Genomic DNA, 25,657 nt, shown 5'->3' on the forward strand with positions numbered 1-25,657 from the left:
TTTTCACCTAAAAATCCATATGATGGCTTATTTTTTGCGCCACCAATTCTACTTTGTAATGACGTCAGTCATTTTGCCTAAAAATCTACGGTGAAACGGAAAAAAAATTATTGTGAGACAAAATTGAAAAAACCCCGCAGTTTTGTAACTTTTGGAGGCTTCGGTTTCTACGTAGTACATTTTTCGGTAAAAATGACACCTTATCTTTATTCTGTAGGTCCATACGATTAAAATGATACCCTACTTATATAGGTTTGATTTTGTTGTACTTCTGGAAAAAATCATAACTTCATGCAGGAAAATTAATACGTTTAAAATTGTCATTTCTGACCCCTATAACTTTTTTATTTTTCCGCATATGGTTCGGTATGAGGGCTCATTTTTTGCACCGTGATCTGAAGTTTTTAGCGGTACCATTTTTGCATTGATTGGACTTATTGATCACTTTTTATTCATTTTTTCTGGATATAAAAAGTGACCAAAAATGCACTATTTTGGACTTTGGAATTTGTTTGCGCGCACGCCATTGACCGTGCGGTTTAATTAACGATATATTTTTATAATTCGGACATTTCCGCACGCGGCGATACCACATATGTTTATTTTTATTTACACTTTTTTTTTTATGGGAAAAGGGGGGGTGATTCAAACTTTTGATAGGGAAGGGGTTAAATGATCCATAGGGACCTATAACACTGCACACACTGATCTTTCACATTGATCACTGGTTTCTCATAAGAAACCAGTGATCGATGATTCTGCCGCTTGACTGCTCATGCCTGGATCTCAGGCACTGAGCAGTCATTCGGCGATCGGACAGCGAGGAGGCAGGTAGGGACCCTCCTGCTGTCCTGTAAGCTGTTCGGGATGCAGCGATTTTGCCGCGGCTATCCCAAACAGCCCACTGAGCTAACCGGCACACTTTCACTTTCGATGCGGAGTTCAACTTTGAACGCCGCGTCTAAAGGGTTTATAGCACGCGGCACTGCGATCAATGCCCGCTATTAGCCACGGGTCCCGGCCGGGCCCGACCCGCTATCACGCCGTGGCCCCACATTATAGATTGGGAGCGGACACATGACGTTCCAGTACGTCAAGTGTCCTTAAGGGGTTAAAAGTCTAGTTTGGTGACAGGTACTCTTAGGTGTATGTTCATAAGAAGAAGGTAAGGAAGACATCGGCCACTCACAAGATTTCAGTAGAAAGTATCTTCTTTATTGAAGCATACTCACATACACATTCATCGGAAGAGGTTGGTGGGGGGACAGTGATAGACGACCGAGCTCTATTTCGCACGACTTGTGTCGTGCTTCCTCCGGCCACCTGACTATTCAGGGAAAAGTGAGAAGGATAGGGGATAAGATGTCTGATCACGGAGGTCCAGTGAACGGGACCCCCGCAATCTCCGTGCAGCACCCAGCATTCTAAACATTATGTTTAGAACGCTGTGTTTGGAGTGGCTGTGGTCATAAAGTCACAACCCTTCCCCTCGTGACATCACGCCACGTCCCCTTCATTCAGGTCTATGGGATGGGGCATGGTGGCCATCACATCCCCATCACATAAGCATGAATGGAGTGGACGTGGCACAACCGAGCCACAACCGAGCCAGTTGCTGCACAAAGATCTTTTGGTTAGGGAATAAGATGTCTATAGGTGGAGTACACCTTTAAACCCAGATTAACAATTAGTCATGTCATTTATCTGCAGTGGCATAAAAAGTGCCAATACCGCCATGTGTGGCTACAGCGGAGCAGTGGTTATCTTAGATTTTAGCTTCCAAGCAAATAGAAACACAAAAAAGCTGAACATAGCGGTGGTCATATCTAAGTATCAGTGTTGCACTTTCAGTATGACAATTTATCACTATTATATAGTGTATAAGATTTTAATCACCGATAGTAAACCTTAATAAACTAATTCTTAACTTGGTAACAGAAGTTTCCCTACACTGATGCAATGGTAAACTATGTTTTTCATTAGCTAAACACTTCTCTATATTTGATAAAATCTGCTTCGGCTAAAAGCAGCTGTTCTCATGAAAAAGCAATGTCTGGAATGCAGTGAAAAAGACTGTCGCAACATGAAGTTCATAGCATTCCCGAAGTAACACGAAGCGCCACAACTGCAGTCACCTTATTTTTTTCTGTACATTCTCTAAAGAAAAGCATTTTGGTTAAAAAGAGAAAAACAACTATGTAAAGCACATGGATAAAATGCAGTCTGCACAGCCATATATAGTGAATGTACGGTAGGAGGGAAACCTTTGAGGAGGTATCTAGTGCTAATAAGAAGCACATGACCAAAAATGGCTTAGCATCAGGTTTAAAGGACATACACTTCCATTTGTTTTCCATATCAGCTCCAGTGCCAAAATATCGCTTTATTCTAAAGATGTAAATTAGGCTCAAGTGTCCAGAGGGTGTTCCCCCAATGCTGGAAGAGACCAGACTTTGTTATAAATCTTGTATGGGTTGACAATCGTGTATTACATAGTATCTAGAAGTTTACTCAATGCAGTGTTTATATGAGATTGAATAATTTAAATGGGATAACCTTTTTAAGAAGTTTTGGAAAACTGTGAGACAGAAGTTATAGCAGATTTTTTTTGTTAATGTAAACTCTACATGACACATTTGTTCAGGATATGTTTGATACTAGGATGAAACGTTTGTTCAATCCTCTTAAAGTGTACCTGTCATTAAAAAAAATGTATATACTCTAGATAATACAATTATATGTATCTTTGTAATATACATTGATTACATTTTTTTTTATATTTTTGGGTGAAAAAAATGCTGTCCCTGCAGCTATTGCCTGTGTATCTCTATGGAGGAGACCAAATACAGGAAGTGATGGCAGGACAGTTGTCAGACCCCGCTCTATGGAACCAAGATGGTCCCCAGAGACTTGCATTATGAGACTGTTTGGTCATGTGGTATAGAGGTGGGAAAGATCACATTTAGTGCACACTTCTCCTGGCATCTAGTGATCAGTCAGGGTCTAAACATCCAGACCCTGTCTGATCAACTTCTGATGTGTTTTTATGACAGATCAAAGTTTCTATTAACATTACAGTGCCCATTTATATATCCAAAAGTAGTTAACAGGGCAATAACTTTTTCTTCATAGTTTTTTTTTTTAATAAGGCAGAACAAGCTTTACAAGAGAACATTCAACTTAAGAAAATTATTTAAAAAAGTCTGCAATTAGACAAAAAGAAATGATAAGTGCTGTACAGATGTTAGCTATAGTGGCACCTATCAATAGCTAAATGGTAATCCACACATGTGGATTATATATATGTGTGTGTGTGTGTGTGTGTGTGTGTGTGTGTGTGTGTGTGTGTGTGTGTGTGTAAAAAAAATAAATAAAAGAAAATCTGCAAAGTCTTCCAACTGTCAAATGACATGATTTAACCCCTTAACGACGAAGGACGTAAATGTACGTCATGGTGCGGTGGTACTTAATGCACCAGGATGTACATTAACATCGGACCGATACTTGGGTCACGTGCAGCAGATCCCGGCAGCTATCAGCCGATGGGGACCTGCCGGTAACAGCGCACATCAGCGATCCCCGCTGATGTGTGCCATTAACCCCTCAGATGCCATGATCAATACAGTATCTGCGGCAGTGCAGTCACTAAAATGGATGATCGGATCGCCCGCAGCGCTGCTGCAGGGATCAGATCATCCAGCATGGCGGCCGGAGGTCCCCTTCACCTGCCTGCGGCCGTCTCCCGGGGTCTTCTGCTCTGGTCTGAGATCGAGCAGACTAGAGCAAAAGATGACCGATAATCCTGTTCAGTGCTATGCCCTAAGCATAGCACTGAACAGTATTAGCAATCAAGTGATTTCTATAGATCGTCCCCTATGGGGACTATTAAAGTGTAAAAATAAAAGTATTTAAATAAAAAAAGTGAAAAATCCCCTCCCCAAAATAAAAATGTAAATTGTCCCTTTTGCCCATTTTACCCCCAAAGAGTAAAAAAAAAATTTATAAGAAGATATTTGGCATCGCTGCGTGCGTAAATATCCGATTAAGATCTAATGTTAATGACCTCGTACGGTGAACGGCATGAACATAAAAAATTTAAAAAAAGTCCAAAATTGCTGCTTTTTTGTAACTTTTTTTAATCAAATTTTTTTAAAATAAAGTTTTATATATGCAAATGTGGTATCAATAAAAAGTACAGATCACTGCGCAAAAAATGAGCCCTCATACCGCCGCTTATACAGAAAAATGAAAAAGTTAGATGTCAGCAAAATGGAGGGATTTTAAACGTACTAACTTTTTTTTTTTTTTTTTTTAAGCGGTACAACAATGGAAATAATGTAATCATGGGTATCATTTTAATCGTATTGACCCACAGAAGAAAACATGTAATTTTTAGCATATATTGTACAGCGTGAAAACGAAACCTTCCAAAATATGCAAAATTGCGGTTTTCTTTTCAATTTCCCCACACAAATAGCATTTTTTTGGGTTAAGCCATACATTTTAAGGTAAAATGAGTAATGCCATTACAAAGGACAACTGGTTGCAAAAAAAAAAAAAATTAAGCCCTCATACTAGTCTGTGGATGAAAATATCAAAAAAGAGTTAAGATTTTTGGAAGGTGGAGAAAAAAAATAAATAAAATGTAAAAATAAAATTTGCTGAGTCCTGAACCCCTTAAGGACCAGGGGTTTTTCCACTTTCATTTTTTCCTCCTTACCTTTAAAAAAAATCATAACTTTCAATTTTGCACCTAAAAATCCATATGAGGGCTTATTTTTTGCACCACCAATTCTACTTTGTAATAACATCAGTCATTTTACCATAAAAATCTACGACGAAACAGAAAAAAAAAAATCATTGTGCAACAAAATTGAAGAAAAAACAATTTTGTAATTTTTGGGGGCTTCCGTTTCTACGCAGCACATTTTTTGGTAAAAATGACACCTCTTTATTCTGTAGGTCCATACGGTTAAAATGATACCCTACTTATATAGGTTTGATTTTTTCGTACTTCTGGAAAAAATCATAACTACATGCAGGAAAATGAATACGTTTAAAATTGTCATCTTCTGACCCCTATAACTTTTTCATTTTTCCGCATATGGTTCGGTATGAGGGCTAATTTTTTGCACCGTGATCTGAAGTTTTTAGCGGTACCATTTTTGCATTGATTGGACTTAATCGCTTTTTATTCATTTTTTCTGGATATAAAAAGTGACCAAAAATGCACTATTTTGGACTTTGGAATTTGTTTGCGCACACGCCATTGACCGTGCGGTTTAATTAACAATATATTTTTATAATTCGGACATTTTCGCACGCGGCGATACCACATATGTTTATTTTTATTTACACTTTTTTTTTTATGGGAAAAGGGGGGTGATTCAAACTTTTAATAGGGAAGGGGTTAAATGATGATCCATAGGGACCTATAACACTGCACACACTGATCTTTCACATTGATCACTGGTTTCTCATAGGAAACCAGTGATCGACGATTCTGCTGCATGACTGCTCATGCCTGGATCTCAGGCACTGAGCAATCATTCGGCGATCGGACAGCGAGGAGGCATGTAGGGACCCTCCTGCTGTCCTGCAAGCTGTTCGGGATGCCGCGATTTGCCGCGGCTATCCCAAACAGCCCACTGAGCTAACCGGCACACTTTCACTTTCGACGCGGAGTTCAACTTTGAACGCCACGTCTAAAGGGTTTATAGCACGTGGCACTGCGATCAATGCCACGGTCCCGGCCGTTGTTAGAGGCTGGGCCCGACCCGCCATCACGCCGTGGCCCCGCATTATAGATTGGGAGCGGACACATGACGTTCCAGTACGTCAAGTGTCCTTAAGGGGTTAAAAGTATAGTTTGGTGACAGGTACTCTTAGGTGTATGTTCATAAGAAGAAGGTAAGGAAGACATCGGCCACTCACAAGATTTCAGTAGAAAGTATCTTCTTTATTGAAGCATACTCACATACACGTTATTAGGGCTCATTTTTTGCGCAGTGATCTGAAGTTTTTAGCTGTACCTTTTTTGTTTTGATCGGACTTTTTGATAGCTTTTTATTCATTTTTTCATGATAAAAAAATGACCAAAAATACACTATTTTGGCCATTGACTGTGCAGTTTAATTAACTATATATTTTTATAATTCGGATATTTCCATACACGGCAATACCACATGTTAATTTTTATTTACACTTTTTTTCTTTTTTATGGGAAAAGGGGGCGATTCAAACTTTTATTAGGGAAGGGGTTAAATTATCTTTATTTGCTTTTTTTCCCCCAGTGTTATAGCTCCCATTGGGGGCCTATAACACTGCACACACTGATCTTTTACATTGATCAATGGTTTCTCATAGGAAACCATTGATCAATTATTCTGCCGCTTGACTGCTCATGTCTGGATCTCAGGCACTGAGCAGTCATTCGGCGATCAAACACCAGGAGGCAAGGTAAGGGAGCCTCCTGTTGTGTCACAGCTGTCCGGAATGCCGCGATTTTACCGAAGCCATCTCGCACTGCCCCTTGAGCTAACCGGCATTGTTTTACTCTCACTTTAGACGTGGCATTCAACTTTGAACGCCGCTTCTAAAGGGTTAATGGTGTGCGGCTAGAAAGGGAAAGGACTCAGGACGTACCATTATGTCCTTGGTCCTTAAGGGGTTAAGGCCAAAATGGGCTGAGTCCTTAAGGGGTTAAACCCGGGTATAAACAGTATAAAGAGTGTACAATATTTTTAGGCTAGTAGAACACTATTTGTTCTTTTATACGCCTACATTTCGCAAAAAAATTAAGTCACCAAAACCTTTCAAAACTCCAAATAATTATTTTTTTAACGCAGCCCACATGCTGTAAAATGCAATTAGAGAACACAGCGTTGAAGGTTAACACGGGGAAAAGAAATACATATTAATTTGCACCTTTTTTCAAGTTACAAAGACTGAATGAACACTAAGAATTATTTCTGGACTTTAAGTCATGGACATTTTACAAAAAATATAACTCTGTTCTTCTACTCCAATAATATAGCTAATATAGTCCAGTAGAGCTTGAATAAAAAGGAAAAAAGTTTTGCTTTAAAAACAGCAGTTAAAAAATCTGCAACAGAATTCTGGACAGAAGTCAAACTGTTCATACAATGTTCAATGTACACAAAAAAAGTAAATATGTCTAGGAGGGGAAAACATCTCCAGGCTTGGTTGATAAAAACATTACAGGAGCTGTAGTTAAGTTAGATAATGTAGTACAAGTATCAGGAAAAAAGAAGCAACTGATAGTATAGCATTATGCTGATCTGGAATGCAGAGTTTGGGATAGATAGATTTTTTTTAATATTATATATATATATATATATATATATATATATATATATATATATATATATATATATATATATATATATATATATATTCACCCACTCCTAAGGCACTTCTGAACTATTCAAACCATTAAAGCATAACCCAGCTGTTGCTCTGTCAGCAGAATTCCTGTTTGAATATCCTGGCAACTTCGAACCCCAGCCTAACGTGATCAAAATACGGATTTGCTGTAGATTCCATCGACTTCCATGGACGATGAACCCCATTCAAGCCACTGGGATCTGTTGTGACCTCAGCCGAGCTCCAAATAAAAAATAAAATTTTTTTTTTTTTTTTGGGGGGGGGGGGGGGGATTGGTTCAAACGGACCTGAAACGGGTCCACTTTCTAAGTATCTGCATCTATTATGCATGTGCTCTGTGTACCAGCTAGATAGTAAGCACATAAATTGTATGTTGTATACAGAGTGGGTTGAGATCTCTTGTAAGTACACAGAAGCGAAGGGGTCATTTACAACCCTGTTAAAAGGAGCAATAGCACTCATCAATAAATAAATTTTCAAACAGTCTGCGTACCAGAAGCGTAACACACACACACTATATATACCGTATATATTAGTATACAGCAGAAGTTATTAAACCTATGAATATAAACCAGACAGTTGTGACAATGTCATAGCTATAAAATTGAAACACTGATCTCAGAAGTTGGTAAATTGTGGAAAACCTAAAATGTTGTAAGATGTGGGCTGCTGTAATGTCTACACTACTAGCTGGAGATGCCAATAAATATACAGAACAACCCCCAACAGCATTACACTAAACCACCAGTTTTCTGAAGAGGTGTTGGGGCAATAAAAAAAGAGTTGCCCCGCCTTCATTCCCCATGTACCTCATGTCTCCTTTCTTCTGGTGACTGAATTCTGCTGATAAGCTTGATGCACAAAAATGTTTTCTACTGCTGCTGCTGTGCACATTACATCTCTTCGTGTGTTGCAATTGCTGACATTTAAGAGGGATATTTAATATTGCCAAATAAAGCCAAGAGAGGCGCTAGCTTATTCTGTAGAGTCACTTGAGATTTTACATCCAGAATGAAGCAGATAGTTAGAACATTAGAAGACATTCTCTACTTTAGCTGCAAAATTAGCTGTCACCGTGTGACACCTTTAAAAGGTAATGGGTCATCAGAAAATGATTTGTTTAAATTAGGTTTTTATCTTAATATTTTTAATTTACGGTCTATGTTTTATATAAATACTGAACTCCTCCAGTTTCCATTCTGTCCAGTAGGGCTTAAACTAAGCTAAGATTTCCTGTTCTGTACAGATCATTTCCAATTAATACCTTTCTTCAGAGCACAGACAGGCCCTCCTCTCAGGATTACTTCATTTGGTGAGGCAGCAAGGTCTAGGAAGAGTCCTGGTTGTTTCAAACTTCTATTTAAGAATTATGGAAACCACTTGTCTCTTGAAAACTTTCAGAAAAGTAGAAATGTTCTGTCCCCTTCTCCAGCTCTGTGCCTCCACACAATCCTATCTTTGAACACTACAGGCAGGCCTTGTGGCAGGGTTTGTGCTCCAATATACAATGTCAGCTGTGAGACCTTTAGACAGGGCTGTGTATTTCCAAATCCTGTCCAATCAGCTGAATTCAGCATAGGTGACTCTAATCAGTGTAGAAACATCCATTTGCCACTTCTCTGCCCAAGCTGCCAGTTTATACTGATCCATTTGTAAGAGTATACCGTATACTATTCTTTTATGTACTCACATTTTGCGCCAGCATTCTTATTTTATGTAACAAAACCTTTAATGAACATTATGAAATTCTATGTCCAGCCTTGAACTTACCTCCTCATAAAAGATGATCAGATTGGTTTACCAGAACCTATCCTCCATAAACCCATGCTGAAACGGAGTTTTACATTCATTTTCACTCAGTTACCAACTTTTACGGAAAAAAATATTTAAAAAATAAACTCCTTTTATACTCTTATGAATATTGGTGCCATATTTGCTATGTACCCATCCTGCAAAAGAGACCCTGTCACTATAGAGTTAAAAATAAGGGTTGACTTTAACTCCCTTAGAATACAGGGGTGAATGCCATCTGGTCCTGCGCTGCACATTCTACTTGGACAGACGTCATTTAATTGACCGCTTCCTATCCCACAACATTGCTCCTCCTTTATTTTATGAACAGTGTGGGGGGGGGGGGGGGGGTAGAGCCTAATCTCTTCACTTTCTACTCAACACCTGCTACAATTTCTCTTGCTTCAACTTTTTTCAAGGGCCAACACATTCAGGTTTTAAAGAAGTTTGTAAATATTATCTTTGACAATGAGCCTTTATTTCCAGCTATGCTGCCTTCATCAGTTTTTTCACGTTTTATTTTGTGTCCTCCCCACCACCCTTTTGGAAGTAGCTTTTTGTCAGAACTTATCAACCATTGCCTGCTTTAAAAAAAAAAAAAATTGAGGACTACTTCAGTGCAGTAAAACATGGATAGGGGATACATTTTAGATTGCCAGGGGTCCGGCTCATGGGACCCCCCTTGTGATCTCCTGCATGGCACCCCAGCAGTCCCCAGCAAGGAAGCATGTTGACCCCTGCACGAAGTATAAACACCCACCCTTCATGTAGCTCTAAAGGGAGAACAAGAGGTTCATATTAAATCCAAAAGAGTGCCTCTTCCCCTCTAGATAGGTCTTGCATCACACACACACAAAAAATGTTTTCTGTAAGCATTTACTTTACTTCCTGGCAAAAGCCCATATGCTTTAGTTTCCCCAGTATATCAGGGTAACTGAGGTTCCCTATACACCTTCCTCATTGTAGTTTGTTGTCTTATCTATTGGGAGTAGATTTTCTGTGAATTCTGGTATTCCCCTCCCTAATATGTCTACCCGTAGCAACAACACTTGTTACTTTCCATCACATATATCTTCCCATTGTGTTGGCTTTAGACAAAACTTTACATAAATGGTAAATCCCCCTCACACTTTCTATGATCCTCTCTGAATAAATCCTGTTCAATAACTGCCCAGCAAGCTTTCTATTTGGAGAAGACTCTAGTTTGGCCATTATGTATTATGTGAAACTACAGCAAATGTCAGGAGAGAGGAGGAGGAACAAAACAAAATGGATTGAGCACGATGCCTTTCCATCCCCTCTACAACAGATGCCATTAGCAGTGGCTTATTTCCATCATTCCACTGAAAACTATGCTTGGCATAGTAGGAAGTAATAGCTGTAAAGACATAGTCTAGTTAAGAGATTACTGCATTTTGTTGCAGCATAAGAGAATAAAGGTCACAAACCACTGACATGGAAGCCCTAAGCCTTTGCTTAGTTGCATAGTAGCATTTCTTGGTCTTAGTAGAAAGTGGGTAATCTTGGAGAGAGCAGAAGGAGAAGTAGTCAATAAGTTATAATAAAAGCAAATGGTATACAAGCAAATGCAGCTATTTTTATAACCAACAATTATCTTGGCATAGTGTTAGCTTTCAACAGAATCAGAATGGTCAACTATAATAAAGGGGAGATCATGTGGATTCTAGAGAAAGTCAAATCAAAGGATCTTTCCTAGCACAGGTCTAACAAGTCGTGGGGAACTGTAGCCATCAAATGTAGATTAAATAAATGATATGCCATCACTGCTTTTTCAGGGACAACCCCCTTCAAGGTTGAATCTCTACTTAAAAGGGATACTCCATCCCTAGACATCTTATTCCCTATTCAAAGGGGTGCGGGTTTGGTGAAACCAATGGTACTCCTGTGATTTCCGGGACGGCACTGTGGTGTTCAGAAAAGGAAAGCTTGGAGCTTGTGTTCACCACGCCCCCTCCATTTATGGCTATAGGAGGGGGTGTGGAGACTAGTACATAGCCGACATGCCTCCTCCCATAGACATGAATGGAGGAGCGTGACAGCTGTGGTTGCCCATCATCTGGCAGAAAGCGGAGCTCTGTGTGTGGATGACTGGGGTTTATCCTTTGGATAGGTGATAAGATGCTTAAGGGCAGAGGACCCTTTTAAGTGTAGTTAACTTCATTAAAAAGGTTGTTGGAGCACTCTATGGGGGGGGGGGGGGGGGGGGGGGACTGAAACAGATGGTGTGAAGTCACAGCCACTTATGCCTAGAGCACCAATGCAGCCCTTTTTTTTTTTTTTATGACCGTAACACCTTAATATTAAATAAGCTTCAAAGACAAGTAAAAGTTAGTTATTCTAACAAATTTGATTTATATGAGTTACAGTTCAGTCATTGCTTGTTACCATTTGCTGTAGAAAGTTAAAAAGGTGGATGGTCACCTTTCCACATGTTTATTAAAACCATAATAAGAATAAAAAATGTGCACCTTCCTGATTTGTAAAACGATGCAGCCCCCTTCCGATCCTCCATTGCTGCCCAGACAGCTCAACCATCAACTAGATGGCACACTATGGCAGAGCACATGACCATGCAAAACTACAACTCCCAGCATGCCCAAACAGTCTTTGGCTGTCCGGGCATGCTGGGAGTTGTAGTTTTCTAACAGCTGGGGGCACCCTGGTTGGGAAAGACTGCCATACATCTTCTGTCTCCACCACTGGAAGTGCATGTTACATGCGCCTCTAGAACACACCATTTTTTTTAGATGGATAAGCCTTTGAGATGCAAATGGGTGGAAAGGGGAGCTTGAAGCTGCATCATTCTACATAAAAGGGGCACTATCACTCTGGTTACAGTTAAAATGGTTTTTAATAATCATATTAAAAAAGTGGCCAATCCCTTTAAATAAAGCAGGGAAGACTTGTCAAAACTTGTGCAGAGAAAAACTTTTTTTTTGCGGGCAAAGAACTGCAATTGGATAGATTGTCATGGGAAACTACTGTAGTTGCCCATTCATCATGTTAAAGGGGTACTCCGCCCCTAGACATCTTATCCCCTATGCAAAGTAAAGGGGATTAGATGTCTGAACACATGGGTCCCGCCGCTGGGGACCCCACGATCTCCCTGCTTCACCCGACTGTCGTTTAGAGTGTCAGGTGCAGCGCCGGAGGCTCGTCATGGCCACGCCCCCTCAAAGTCTATGGGAGGGGGAGTGACGGCTGTCATACTCCCTCCCATAGACTTGTATTGAGGGGCCGTGGCATCACAAGCCTCCACCCCCACATCACCAGTCAACCAGATCAGAGTGAAGTTTTCTCCATGAGAAAACTTTCACTTACCTTCCTACGTTCCCCCGGAGCTCCACAACAGCTGATCGGTCAGCCTGGCTGTCTACTTCTCTTAGTCTGGCACGTCACATGGCGCTTCAGCCTATCACCGGCCGAGGCGTGACATCGCTGTGGCCGGTGATAGCCTGGTATGCCACACGGTGCTTCAGCCTAAGGGAAGTGAGTAGACAGCCCGACCGATCAGCTGTTGCGGAGCTCCGGGGGAACGGAGGAAGGCAAGTGAAAGTTTATTTTCACTTTATTGCAGCCCGGGCAGAATGGAATAGGAGAAGTCCACACCGGACATCTCCTTTAAGCTTTTCAGAGAAATGCAAGATCAGTATTTTCCATACCAATCCATGGTGTTCGGAACATTGGGTCAGAGTGAAGGTGTACACTAAAATCATGCACATAGATGTTAACTTATTAGTAACGTACATAAGTATATACCCTTTTAGCTGGTCGTACACATTTCTTGGTATTTGTCTCCTCATATGATTGAGTGCTCTATGAAGGTCTATGACCGTTTGCTATGCCAGTAGGTAGAAAACGCTGCTTGATAACCAAGAAAAACCCAGATAAAAAGGTAGCATGTGCAAAACTTCTCCAATTGTAGTTGGCACCGAAATGTGGCATGTGTAACTAGGTTTATTGCCATCTATCAACCACAAATGAACATAGAAATTAACGTAACCAGTTGCTGCTAACAATGATCATTGTGCTTTGTGTGAAACCAGTGCCATAAACCATGCATGTGGGGAAATGCATACAGAAAGCACTTCAAACATCTGTATACTGCATGCAGGGGAAACCATCCATACTTGGGGAAGCCCTGCATTCTGGTCAGTGTATACACTGTATGTGGGTGCATGAGGAGAAGATCCTGATATCAGACAATTAGATTCTCAAAAGTAAACTCTTGTTAAGAAACCAGTAAAACTGATTGTGCATATAGATTTCGTAATTGTTAAATTTGGGGTTCTATTACCGCCATAATATGGCAGAACTAATTTTATATTATATACACAGAATATTCTAAATCTTACTGCATTACCGATATCTTGAGATTTTTTGAATATAAAAAAAATTATTGAACTTTACATTTGTGTCATGACTGGTCAGATGTAAAGTGCTATGCAAAGGAATTGTTCTAACCAAGCAGGGAACAAGGAAAAATCTTGGTTGCAATTTTTCATGAATATATCAATCTCCAACATATACTGTACAAACCAGTACACAATGTCCCCATACTCACAATACTCATCAGGTGAGGGGCAAGGAGGGGGCATGGTGACCTCACATCTCCAGTCTCAGAAACTCAAGAGTCCTGCACAGAGATCGCGAGGGTTCCTTTTAGATAGGGGATAAGCTGTGTATGGGCGGAGTACCCCTTTAATATCAGATTGGTGGGTGTCTGACTCCCTGCACCTCCGATCATTTGACAAAGTACCATGGTGTTTCTTAGAGTGCCAAACACTTTCATTGTTTAAAAGGGACACCACCATACTTTTTGTTTCAGTTGATACATATTGTATCCCACAGCCACTAAGTCAGTCAGTTAAGTACCAGGCACCGTCACAACAAAGTGTATAAAGTTGTGCCTTGTAAGCATAATAGTGGTTACCACACTTTCCGTGATCCCTTTAATAAATTTGATTGTTGGGGTTCCAGAAGTCAGACTGTCATTGATCAAGTAACCCCTTTGACATGAAGCACTGGAGTTACAAGAAACATAGCATTATTGCAATCAAGATTTCTCCATTTTGTAGTTGGGAGCAGTGTGGTGTCAAGAAGTTCACACAAGAGAAGCAAAAGCAAGTGGTAAAGAGCGCAGCTGGGAATTTGATTTGGAAGAAATTCCCTCATTTTATTCCCAGCCCTGAAGTGAGGGAGACTTGCTCATCTGTGAGAGAAGCAAATCTGTTGTGAGCGTGACCAAAATTACCCACAGACACAAGAATGCTACAAGCACCAAGAATAAAAGAATGCACTACAAATATTTGCATTTATTCAAATCCAACTTTTAGCAAATGACAAAATGAAAAAATAAAATAAAAAAAAAGTGTTTGTTGTCTCTTGCTTGGTCAGTGAAGTTACAACAGCTGTCAGAAAAGTGTGCCACATTGTTAGCACTCATGCACAGATAAAAAACAAACCTGAAAATACAGAAACTGGAAATCCGTCAGGGTTTAGCATCCTCTAGTTTAAGAAGATGAAGTTCATATGTGTTTGGCTGGGAAGTTGGATTAATAGCAGGTTGGATAGCTAACACTTGGTTCACATTTTAAACAAAATGAGTAAAAATTCATGCGGTTAGTGAAAGTTTCGCTCAACCACTAATGAAATATCACGGCTCACTTCTTGTTTAGCCCTTCGGATGCCAGGGAGGTCTACAAAGCGCTGTGCTAACATGACCCCATCAAGCAATTTGAAGGTAAACGCTTAAAAGTGCATACAGAAACTTACGATATTAAGACAAAGAGCAAAACAATATATTAAAAAAAAAAAAATTATGTATGGTCCTATGAGAATGGTCCCAAATTTGAGCTGAGAGTCTGACAAATACCAGAAACTCTCCATGAGCTTCTTTTTAGTTTTGTCTTAGAATACGTACAGACAAGTTCTTTAGATTTCTTCAAAAATGTTCCTGATAATCCACAAATGGTGCTTGTTTAGTTTAATATTTCTGATACATGCGTGCGTTGAATTTACTTGTTATCCAAGCGTAGCTGTTGCTCCTTACCATTTATTGTTAAGGACTTTAACTGACCGTCTTCTTCAACTTCAACACGTTCCTGTCCGTTCTCAAGAATCCTGCAAAACCGACAATAGAAGCTAGATATTTCATACATGGCCCAAGAATAGAGAATAAACATTTTCTGAGCAGGGTTTAATACAGCATTATCTAATGGGAAAGCAAAGTACTATATGGTGTCTAAAAGGAGTTGTCTCTTCAGAACTTTATAGGGGAATGAAGATGGCAAAAAAAAAACTCAGCTGATTGCTGGAGGTCTGACTTCTAACACACATTGGGGGGGGGGAATGCATCAAAACCTGTGCAGTGGAACTTGACCAGTTTCCCATTGCAGCCCAAACACATGGAAAGGTCAGGACAGCCAAAATGGGATCAATTGGTACTTTGCACTGCTATGCCTGAAGGTGTTAAACAAACCAAAACAAAAAACTCTAGGGTTTAAGTATATTGAGCAGTATTAATACCACACACACACGACCGGTGTGGGTCTGTTTCTTGTAGAATGCAGCCATTTTCTAATCTTGGATAACACCTTTAATAACAGTCATCTCTGCAGGTATAGCCCATTCAGGTTGACTAAGGTGGGACACCACTGTGGCCAGTGATTGGCTGCTCCAACAATCCCCTGAGATCAGATAACGCATATAAGGCAAGAGCAGCTTTACAACATCTGAGAGTTGCAACAGCAGAAGAGCCACAGGTTGGGAAACACAGGATCAGCGAGTCAACATACCTCTTTGTTGTAATTTTCCTGCCATTTATCATTTTGGTCGAAGTTGACACAGATTTGAAGTTGCCCATTCCAGAACCGCCAAATGATGAAGAGGAGAAGGAAGAAAACCCACCGTGTCCAATGGAACCAAAGGATGAAGTAAAACCTGTTTTTTTAAATAAAAAGTTAAAATCAGTAAACTCTCAGTACAGTATGACAATAGGGTGCAGACATAAAGTTTGAGGTTTTTGCTTAACTCTTTATTGCCAAAGATATAACATTTGATTTAAAACACTTGTGGTAACTAAACTACTAAGCTAATGGCTTAGACCTTGGTGAATTAAAATCCAGAATCTTCCATTTAAATAACCAGCATTAAAAGTTTCTGGCTCTGTGCATGTAGGAATGGTGGGAGGTAACGCTACAAGTAACAGCAGGAAGAAAATTCCCAGTGTGCTACAGTTTATTCCCCTGTACAGCCTCTAGTGACCCCACAGGGTGATATATGGATCTTTCACACTACAAAAGAAAAAAAAAGAAAATATATGTGCTTTCCGACTGTCAACGTAGGAGTTCCTTTCTTTAACTTCCCTTCTGAAGAGGTGAAAAGATGAACAGTTGTACAGGCAGCCAGGGCACCTCATTTAAAACTAGGATTGTGAAGATTTTTAGTGCTTTCATTTGATTGAGCAGCATGAACATTAGTGGCATGTATAAACATTGGACTTTCTAGGAGAGACTTTTAGCCTCAAATATTAATTTTTATATAAAATGTTAAATAGCAATGCAAAATAGCTTGAACGTGCCCATAATTGTCAAAGTAGCAATTTTAAATTATATCAAGGGAATTTAGAAACCAAAGCAGAGATATAATAGAATTGAATATTCTATCTGATAATTTATATTATGTATTGCAACAGTGTCAAGAATGCCCAAGCAGTGAAAGGATCAATGTCTCAAATGAAACTAATGGCAAAACCATACTAAAGCTAACAAATCCAAATAAAGTAGAAGTGGGCCTGTAGATAAACGATACTGTAGGGCAGAACCCCTTTCCACAGTCATAGTTTGAGTGGTGGGCAGAGTTGTTTAGCACATAAATGTGTAGAAGGCCCTGACTATCCAATGGGATGCAGAAGAGGGAAGGCAGGAAGGTTAGCGACAGAGTGGGCGATACCAAACCACTCGTCACAAAAAGAGCAGCAACACAGTCTTACATAGGTGAACTGACACCAAGCGGACCCTAGTAAAACATTCTGATTATTTTAGGCATTCCCCTGTTTAAAAAAAAAAAAAAAAAAGCCTTCATGTGAATCTCACATGTGAGCAAGTAAAACATATATGCAGCATCACATTTCATATGTAACAAACTAAAAGAAAGTAGAAACATTGTACAGGGTGGGCAATTTATATGGCTCCACCTTAATAAAATGGGAATGGTTGGTGATATTAACTTCCTGTTTGTGGCAAATTAGTAGGGGGGAAACCTTTTCAACATGGGTGGTGACCATGGCGGCCATTTTGAATCCAACTTTTGTTTTTTCAATAGGAAGAGGGTCATGTGACATCAAACTTATTAGGAATTTCACAAGAAAAACAATGATGTGCTTGGTTTTAACGTAACTTTGTCGTCGAGGTTAACGCATGAGGAGCAGAGAAAAATTGTCTTGATGTCTGGTGAACGCAGTAAACGGGTCATTGCGGCAGATTTCAATGCAAGACACCCTACGAGACAACCCATCTCCCATGCTACAGTTAGGAAACTGCTTGCCAAGTTTCGTGAAAGTGATTCAGTGTTGGATTTGCCAAAATGTGGAAGCATGAAATCGGTCATTAATGATGAAACATCAGTGGATGTCCTAGCTTCAATCAGCAAGAGCCCACAGCGTAGCACTCGCCGCATGTCACTGGAGAGTGGCATTAGTCGAACATCCCTTCGGCGGATATTAGCTACTCATAAATGGCACCCTTACAAATTCCAGCTACTGCAGCATCTCAACGAGGATGACCCAGATCGGCGCACTGAATTTGCAGAATGGGCAAAACAAAATTTGGAACAGGACCCTCAGTTTACGCAGAAGATTCTGTTCAGTGATGAGGCAAACTTTTATGTGAAGGGTGAAGAAAAACAAAACCACCGCTATTGGTCTGACACTAACCCACATTGGATAGATCCCTCCAAGACTGTTGGAACACAAAAATTGATGGTATGGTGTGGTATATGGGGTACAAAGATAGTGGGGCATTCTTCATCAATGGAAACCTCAAGGCCACTGGATATGCGAAATTGCTGCATGATGATGTGTTTCACTCTTTATGCACTGAAGCTGGCACGTTCCCTGAGTTTTTTCCAGCAAGATGGTGACCACCACATTATGGGAGTCAGGTCCGAGCAATCCTAGATTAACATTTTCCTGGAAAGAGGATTGGTCATCGTGGGCCAGTTGAATGGCCCCCAAGGTCACCCGATCTGACCCCCTTAGACTTTTATCTTTGGGGTCATCTGAAGGCAATTGTCTATGTTGTGAAGATACGAGATGTGCAGGACCTAAAACTACGGATACTGGAAGCCTGTGCTAGCATTTCTCCTGCGGTGTATATAGTAGTATATAGCAGTGTATATGGATACTGGAAGCCTGTGCTAGCATTTCTCCTGTGGTTTATATAGTAGTATATAGCAGTGTATACGGATACTGGAAGCCTGTGCTAGCATTTCTCCTGCAGTGTATATAGTAGTATATAGCAGTGTATACGGATACTGGTAGCCTGTGTTAGCATGTCTCCTGCGGTGTTGCTATCAGTGTGTGAAGAGTGAGAGAAGAGGGTTGCATTGACAATCTAACACAATGGGCAGCACATTGAATACATTTTATAAGTGGTCAGAAACTTGTAAATAACTCATGAAAGAATAAAGTTACGTTAAAACCAAGCACTTTGTTGTTTTTCTTGTGAAATTCCCAATAAGTTTGATGCGTCACATGAAATTGAAAAAACAAAAAAGTTGGATTCAAAATTGCCACCATGGTCACCACCACTCTTGAAAAGTCCCCCCCTCACATATACTAATGTGCCACAAACAGGAAGTTAATATCACCAACCATTCCCATTTTATTAAGGTGTATCCATATAAATGGCCTACCCTGTAGTTTGCTTATCAGTATTTATGTTTCAGCACCATAAACCAAAAATTAGGGTCAGCCACTATTAACCTCATCTCCCAAATAATCTGTCTCTTGGGAGAACCCTTTAGAGACCAGGTTTCCACACAGGTTTTTTTCTGGGTTTTTTTTTTAAGCCAAAGTCAGGGGTGGATCCAGAAGGAAGAAGTAGTAAAAGTCCTTTTAAGTTTTATTCCTTTTGAATACACTTCTGGTTTTGGCTCAAAAGCTGCAGTGGAAGGTTTCAAAAAAAAAAAAAAAAAAAAAAAAAACAGGAATAAAATAGAACCTGTGTGGAACTATAGCCTTAAATTTACATAATGAGTAAGCCGCTTGCATGAGCATGCCAACAAGTGACCCCTACACATCAAATTCAACCATAAGGGGTATAGCTGGGTTAGTTTCCATGTATACTTTCAACCATTTAGTTGTTGGAGTTTCTGTAAATGTATACAGAAAAATAAATGTGAAAATTACTTCACTGGTTATGATAAGTTAGAACAAACTTTGACGAGAAAGGATTGCCATTGAATTCAGCAGAAAATAGGTGGGAATAAGATACCTGAATCAAAGGAAGAAAAGCCAGGACCAAAAGCTGGGAAACCGCCAAAAGCGGAGAAGAAAGAACCTCCTGGCCTTCGGTTTCCTCTGTGGCCTCTTCTAGAACCAAAGAAGTCATCAAAGGGGTCATCTATAGCAAGATAAACAAAGTGAAGAAAAGCATAAGATAAACAATACTTTCACAGCTCTACACTAAGCAACTTTAAGAGCATTAGCCAGGTTAAACAATATTCAGCCATTTTACATAAATATGATCATAAAAAAAATATGATCATAAAATCTAAACAGTTAACATATGTGCTATGGAATATAAATGTACCATCTGGCTGCAAAACCAAATTACAAAGCCCAATATCACTGCTGTAAAATCATAGTAAATGCCCAAAACACTGTGAATCCAGTCTTGAAAGAGATGTTATTATATTGTAATTTAATACAAAAACAGCAAGCCAATGCAAAATAAAGCACTATACCAAAAAAGTCAAATGAAAACGGATCTCTTCCTCCAAAGAACTCCCTAAAGACATCATCTGGGCTTCTGAATGTAAAGCCGAACTCAAATGGATTGTCATAATGACTTCCACCTAGAAAGAGAAGAAAAAAATAAAAAAAGGACACATTGTTATGGCAGTAGAATATAAAGTCAGAAACAAAGCAAACGCTTAGATATTTAAGCTGTATCAATAAGGCCTCACCAGTGTGTCACTTGTGTAATTGTAGTTAACAGATGAAAGTAGTAAACAAAAACCTAGTAAAAACGTGCATAATACTTACCGCCACCACCACCTCCTCCTCCCGTTAGGCCTTCTTTGCCAAATTTGTCATAGAGGTCTCTCTTCTTGGCTTAAAAAATGTAAAAAAAAAATTTACGAAGTTTACAAAAAAAGAAAGCCAGGAATAGCATTGTCTATAGACAGCAGCAACATCATGGACTGGACAATATGGCTGTGCAGATCTGCCTTACAGTGACATAGGGGCCATGTGACAGACCTCCCATCTATCTGGAAGTTACCGTATATACTAGAGTATAAGCCGACCCGAATATAAGCCGAGGCCCCTAATTTCACCCAAAAACCTAGGAAAAGTTATTGACTCGACTATAAGCTTAGGGTGGGAAATACCGTATTTATCGGCGTATAACACGCACTTTTTAGGCTAAAATTTTTTGCCTAAAGTTTATCTGCGTGTTATACGCCGATAAGCCGCTGCATTTCAATGATTTAAAAGCGGGCGCTTTCAATCAATGAACTGCAGCAGCTTTGCAGGAGCAGAGACCTGCCGTCGCTGCCGCTTCTCTATCCCTGCTTGTCCTGGGGTCTAGAGCCCTGCTGCCGGCCCTTCTCTCCCCCTGGCTATCGGTGCCGCTGCCCGTTCTCACCCCCTGGCTATCGGTGCCGCTGCCCCATTGCCGGCACCGATAGCCAAGGGGAGAGAAGCGGCGCCGGCAATGGGGCAGCGGCGCCGACAGACCGGGGGAGAGAAGTGGCAGCGGCACCCATTGCTGCACCCATCAGGCCTCCAGTGTGCGTCCCCTGCGTCGTTGCTATGCGCTGCGAGACGCAATGACGTCACTCGTCATTGCGCCGTGCATAGCAACGACACAGGGGGCGCACACTGGAGGCCTGAAGCAGTGCGGACCCAACCCCGGCAACAGGTAATTATACAACCGGGGATGGGGGGAGGCAACGGGGCAGCGGCGCCGGCAATGGGTGCCGCTGCCCCTTCTCTCCCCCTGGCTATTGGCGCCGCTGCCTCATTGCCGGCGCCGCTTCTCTCCCCCTGGCTATCGGCGCCGGCAACGATAGTCAGGGGTAGAGAACGGGCAGCAGCGCAGACAACCAGCAGGAGATAAGCGGCGGCGGCAGCAGGGCTCTAAACCCCAGGAAAGGCAGGGGGAGAGAAGCAGGAAGCGACGGCCTCTCTTCCCCTGCCTTTCCTGGGGGCTTCTGCGGGGGTCAGAAACAGTGTATCGGGTATACGCATGCACATACACGCACGCACGCACGCACGCACCCTCATTTTACCAAGGATATTTGGGTAAAAAACTTTTACCCAAATATCCTTGGTAAAATGAGGGTGCGTGTTATAGGCCGGTGCGTGGTATACCCCGATAAATACGGTACATCATTCCCCCCCCCCCATCATTAACCCCCAAGTAATCATCACCCTGTCATTTTCAACCCCCCCCCCCCTTTCATCATTAACGCCCTGCATGCTGGGAGTTGTAGTTTTGCCACATCTGGAGGTCCACAGGTTGAAGACCACTGCGGCCTTTGTCATCATCCAGACCCCCCTTTAGTTTTCTACTCACCTTCCCTCGGTGGGAAGGAAGGGTGAGCTGGTCCGGGCCATCTATGCTGCAGGAACCGTCCGGTGGGGAGGGTTTGTCGTTCCGGCCTGTCCATTTTCACCGGGAGGCCCTCTTCTCAGCTCCGTGCCGGCCCCGGACTAGTGACGTTGCCTTGACGATGATGCACAGGGACGTTCATGCGCAGGTACGTCTGCTGCGCACGGACGTCCCTGTGCGTCATCGTCAAGGCAACATCACTAGACGGGGGCCGGCAGTGGTGTCGCGGAGGGTAAATAGCCGATAACTTATACCGATAGTCCGGTATAAGTTATTGGCTCTAACCTCCACCGATTATCGGCCCTAAAAAAAACACGATATCGGTCGATCCCTACATCATGGTATACAAAGGCATTCCTTTTTTGTAATGTCTGGACTCCAACATATACCTAGGAAGCTCTGCATTAACACAGTGTAAACCCAGAACAATTTCATAGAAATCCGTTTTAAAGATAGCTCTCTGCCACTGCTCCGCATGTTGCTGAGCTTGATCGAAAGGTCATGCACCAATTTGTGTTAAATTCGTGCCCCGTCAATCAAAGCCAGCAAGGTAGGGTGCATAGAGCCACCTCTTTGGCTGTAAAACCAGTTCCCAGGTAGTTTCTAAAACTATGATTTCTTTGAAATGCCACAGAAAATTTCAGAGAAAATCACAGGGCATTGTAGAGAGGGAGCTTCTCTTTTCCTCCTGTCTGTGGTTCAGGCTTACATTTATGCTTAAAAGGGTTGTCCAGGGTTAGAAGACTGCCGCATTCTTGCAAAAACAGCACCACATCTGTTCACAGTTTGTGTGTAGTACTGCAGTTTAGACCCATTCACTTCAATGTAGTCGAGCTGCAATACCAGAGACAAACTGTGGACAGGGGTGTTTTTGAAAGGAAAAAAGCAGCGATTTTCAAATCCCGGACAACCCCTTTAAAACCTCCCCTGGTTGAACTACGTACAAAATGTACCGGTAGATAAAATGCCTGATAATTTTTTTTATTTTTATTTTTTAAATGAAACTTGAGCAAGAATGTTTGTGCATTTGGGGTAATAAATTCTGTTAGCTCTTTATTCATAAGTAAAAGATCTGTAATTCTCCTTTTACAGCTGTTCATAAGAAAGACCTCAAGAAAATGACAAAAATAAATAAAAAAAAAAAAAAAGCTTACCATCTGATAAAACTTCATAAGCCTCTGCAACTTCTTTAAACTTTCGCTCTGCTTCGTCTTTATTATCAGGATTTTTATCGGGATGCCATTTAAGGGCTAATCTGCGATACCTAAGGGATACCAAAAAATAAAATACATTAGAAAAATACTGAAGAAAAGCAAATCCACTGCTACAGTATTTCTGTTCTGAAATCTAAACACACCGAAAGATCTCACTGACTCCCAACCTGCTTGTAAACAAACAGGTTTTATCAGCATTCAGAGTTTGTTTTTTTGTTTTTTAATTATAAGGAAGAAAATAAGGTCAGAAATATTAAACAGTTACTAAAAAAAAAAAAATAAGGAAATAATGGTCATGAGAACTGATGATGAAAACAGCATCCCATATATAAAAAAAAAAAAAAAAAAAAGTATCCAGCACTAAACTTTGTATATAAGTGAACCAAGAACAAGGAGATTTTTTAACACTTACCGTAAAATCTCTTTCTCGAAGGATCCATTGGGGGACACAGACCTTGGGTGTATGCGGCTGTCTCTAGGAGGTGTGACACTATGGCAACAAGAAAGTCTGCTCCTCCCAGCAGGATATACCCGCCTCCAGGCCCTGAGCTAATCAGTTTTAGTACCAGAGCAATAGGAGAGGACTGACAGGTCAAGGGAAAAAAAACACGTACTGTCCGAGAACCAGAAAAGATATAATTGAACACACCCTCGGACAGAGAACCAAAGAGAAGCCCAAAAGGGTGGGAGCTGTGTCCCCCAATGGATCCTTCGAGAAAGATTTTACGGCAAGTGTTAAAAAACCTCCTCTCTATCGGCTCCATTGGGAGACAGACCATGGGACGTACCAAAGCCGTCACTTGGGTGGGCAGATAATCAGTCAGGCAGACAGCTGATCCACTGCCGCCTGCAGCAGTTTAGGGCCCAGACTAGCATCAGCCGATGTGAAGGTATGAACCCGGTAGAACCTCGAGAAAGTGTGCAAAGACGACCAGTAGCCACCTTGCAATCTGCGATTGCCAATCGGCCTTGTTCTGAAGAGCCCAGGATGCCCCAACAGAAACTGGTAGAATGAGCCACAACCCTGAAGGGAGGAATCTTCCCCCTACAGCGATAGGCTTCTGAAATGGCAGACCTGATCCACCGAGAAGTGGTGGCCTTGGAAGCAGGTTGTCCCTTACGACAACCTTCCATAAGGACGAAAAAGGAATCGCACTGACGAAACGAAGAGGAGATAGAGAGGTAATACCTAACAGCCCGAGCCACATCCAGTTTGTGGAGTAAATGCTCCTTAGGATGAGAAGGAGCGGGACAAAAAGGACTGAAGAACAATGTCCTCATTGACATGAAAGGCCGAAAGAACCTAAGACAAAAAGGAAGGATCTGGTCGGAAGACAACCTTGTCCTGGTGAATCACCAGAAACGGAGAACGGCAGAATAGAGCTGCCAATTCAGACACCCTCCGAATGGAGGTGATAGCAACAAGAAACGCCACTTTCCAAGAAAAGAGGCGCAGGGACACCTTCCCTAAGGGGTTCAAAAGGTTCACCTTGGAGGACACCCAGAACCAGACTCCCCAAGGGGGAGAAGGTGACCGATAAGGAGGGGCAGCATGCGCCACTCCTTGAAGGAAGGTCCGGACATGAGAATTAGAAGCCAGAGGACGCTGGAAAAGAATAGAAAAGGCCGAAGCCTGACCCTTAAGGGAACTGAAAGACAACCCCAGTCCCAATCCCGACTGCAAGAAGACGGGGGACAGAAAAGGGAACAGGAGACAAGACCTGGGCTTCACACCAACGAAAATAAGACCGCCAGGTATGGTGGTAAATTTTCGCAGAAGAAGGCTTGCGAGCCCTGAGCATGGTGCGAATGACTTGGGAAGAGAAACCACGGTCTCAACCGCCACGTCGTCAAAAGCAGCGACTGTAAAATGGGGTGGCAAAGAGGACCCCGAGAGAGCAGGTCCGAACAAAGTGGAAGGCGCAGTGGAGTGTCGTCCAGGAGCCTGAACACGTCGCCGTACCACGACCTACGGGGCCAATCTGGAGCTTCCAGTATGGCAGGAACGTCCTCCGCTTTGAGCTTCCTCAGAACCCAGGGAAGGAGCGGAAGGGGAGGGAACAGATAGGGCAGAGCAAACCCCGCCCAAGGAATCACTAGGGCGTCCACGGCTAGAGCCAGGGGGTCCCGGAACTTTGACACAATGGAAGGATCTTCCGATTGTGCAGACGCGAAGAGGTCCACGTCTGGAATGCCCCAGAGGACGCAGATCTACGCGAAGACCACTGGATGCAGGGACCACTCTCTGGGGTTGGCTGAGGACCGGCTAAGGAAATCCGCTTCCCAGTTGAGCACACCCGGAATGTGAATGGCCAAATGGCCGGAACCTTGCTTTCTGCCCAGATGAAAAACCTTCATCACCTCGGCCATGGCTGCCGAGCA

General features: G+C 41.8%; 1 protein-coding gene across 3 annotated transcripts in view; it reads right to left on the reverse strand.

Annotated features, from left to right (window-relative positions):
* DNAJB6 (DnaJ heat shock protein family (Hsp40) member B6) overlaps positions 1-25,657 on the reverse strand; it is an 83,720-nt gene that overhangs the window by 20,818 nt on the left and 37,245 nt on the right. For all 3 annotated transcript variants that reach the window (XM_056519568.1, XM_056519567.1, XM_056519569.1), the window contains exons 3-8: positions 23,216-23,325; positions 20,489-20,557; positions 20,188-20,298; positions 19,716-19,844; positions 16,017-16,161; positions 15,272-15,342 (exon numbers count right to left, since the gene is read on the reverse strand). In XM_056519568.1, the coding sequence (XP_056375543.1) occupies positions 15,272-15,342; positions 16,017-16,161; positions 19,716-19,844; positions 20,188-20,298; positions 20,489-20,557; positions 23,216-23,325 (635 nt within the window). The remainder of the gene's footprint in view (positions 1-15,271; positions 15,343-16,016; positions 16,162-19,715; positions 19,845-20,187; positions 20,299-20,488; positions 20,558-23,215; positions 23,326-25,657) is intronic.

The sequence above is a fragment of the Hyla sarda genome, chromosome 5 (genome assembly GCF_029499605.1).
Source record: "Hyla sarda isolate aHylSar1 chromosome 5, aHylSar1.hap1, whole genome shotgun sequence".
In the NCBI taxonomy this organism is placed as follows: Eukaryota; Metazoa; Chordata; class Amphibia; order Anura; family Hylidae; genus Hyla; species Hyla sarda.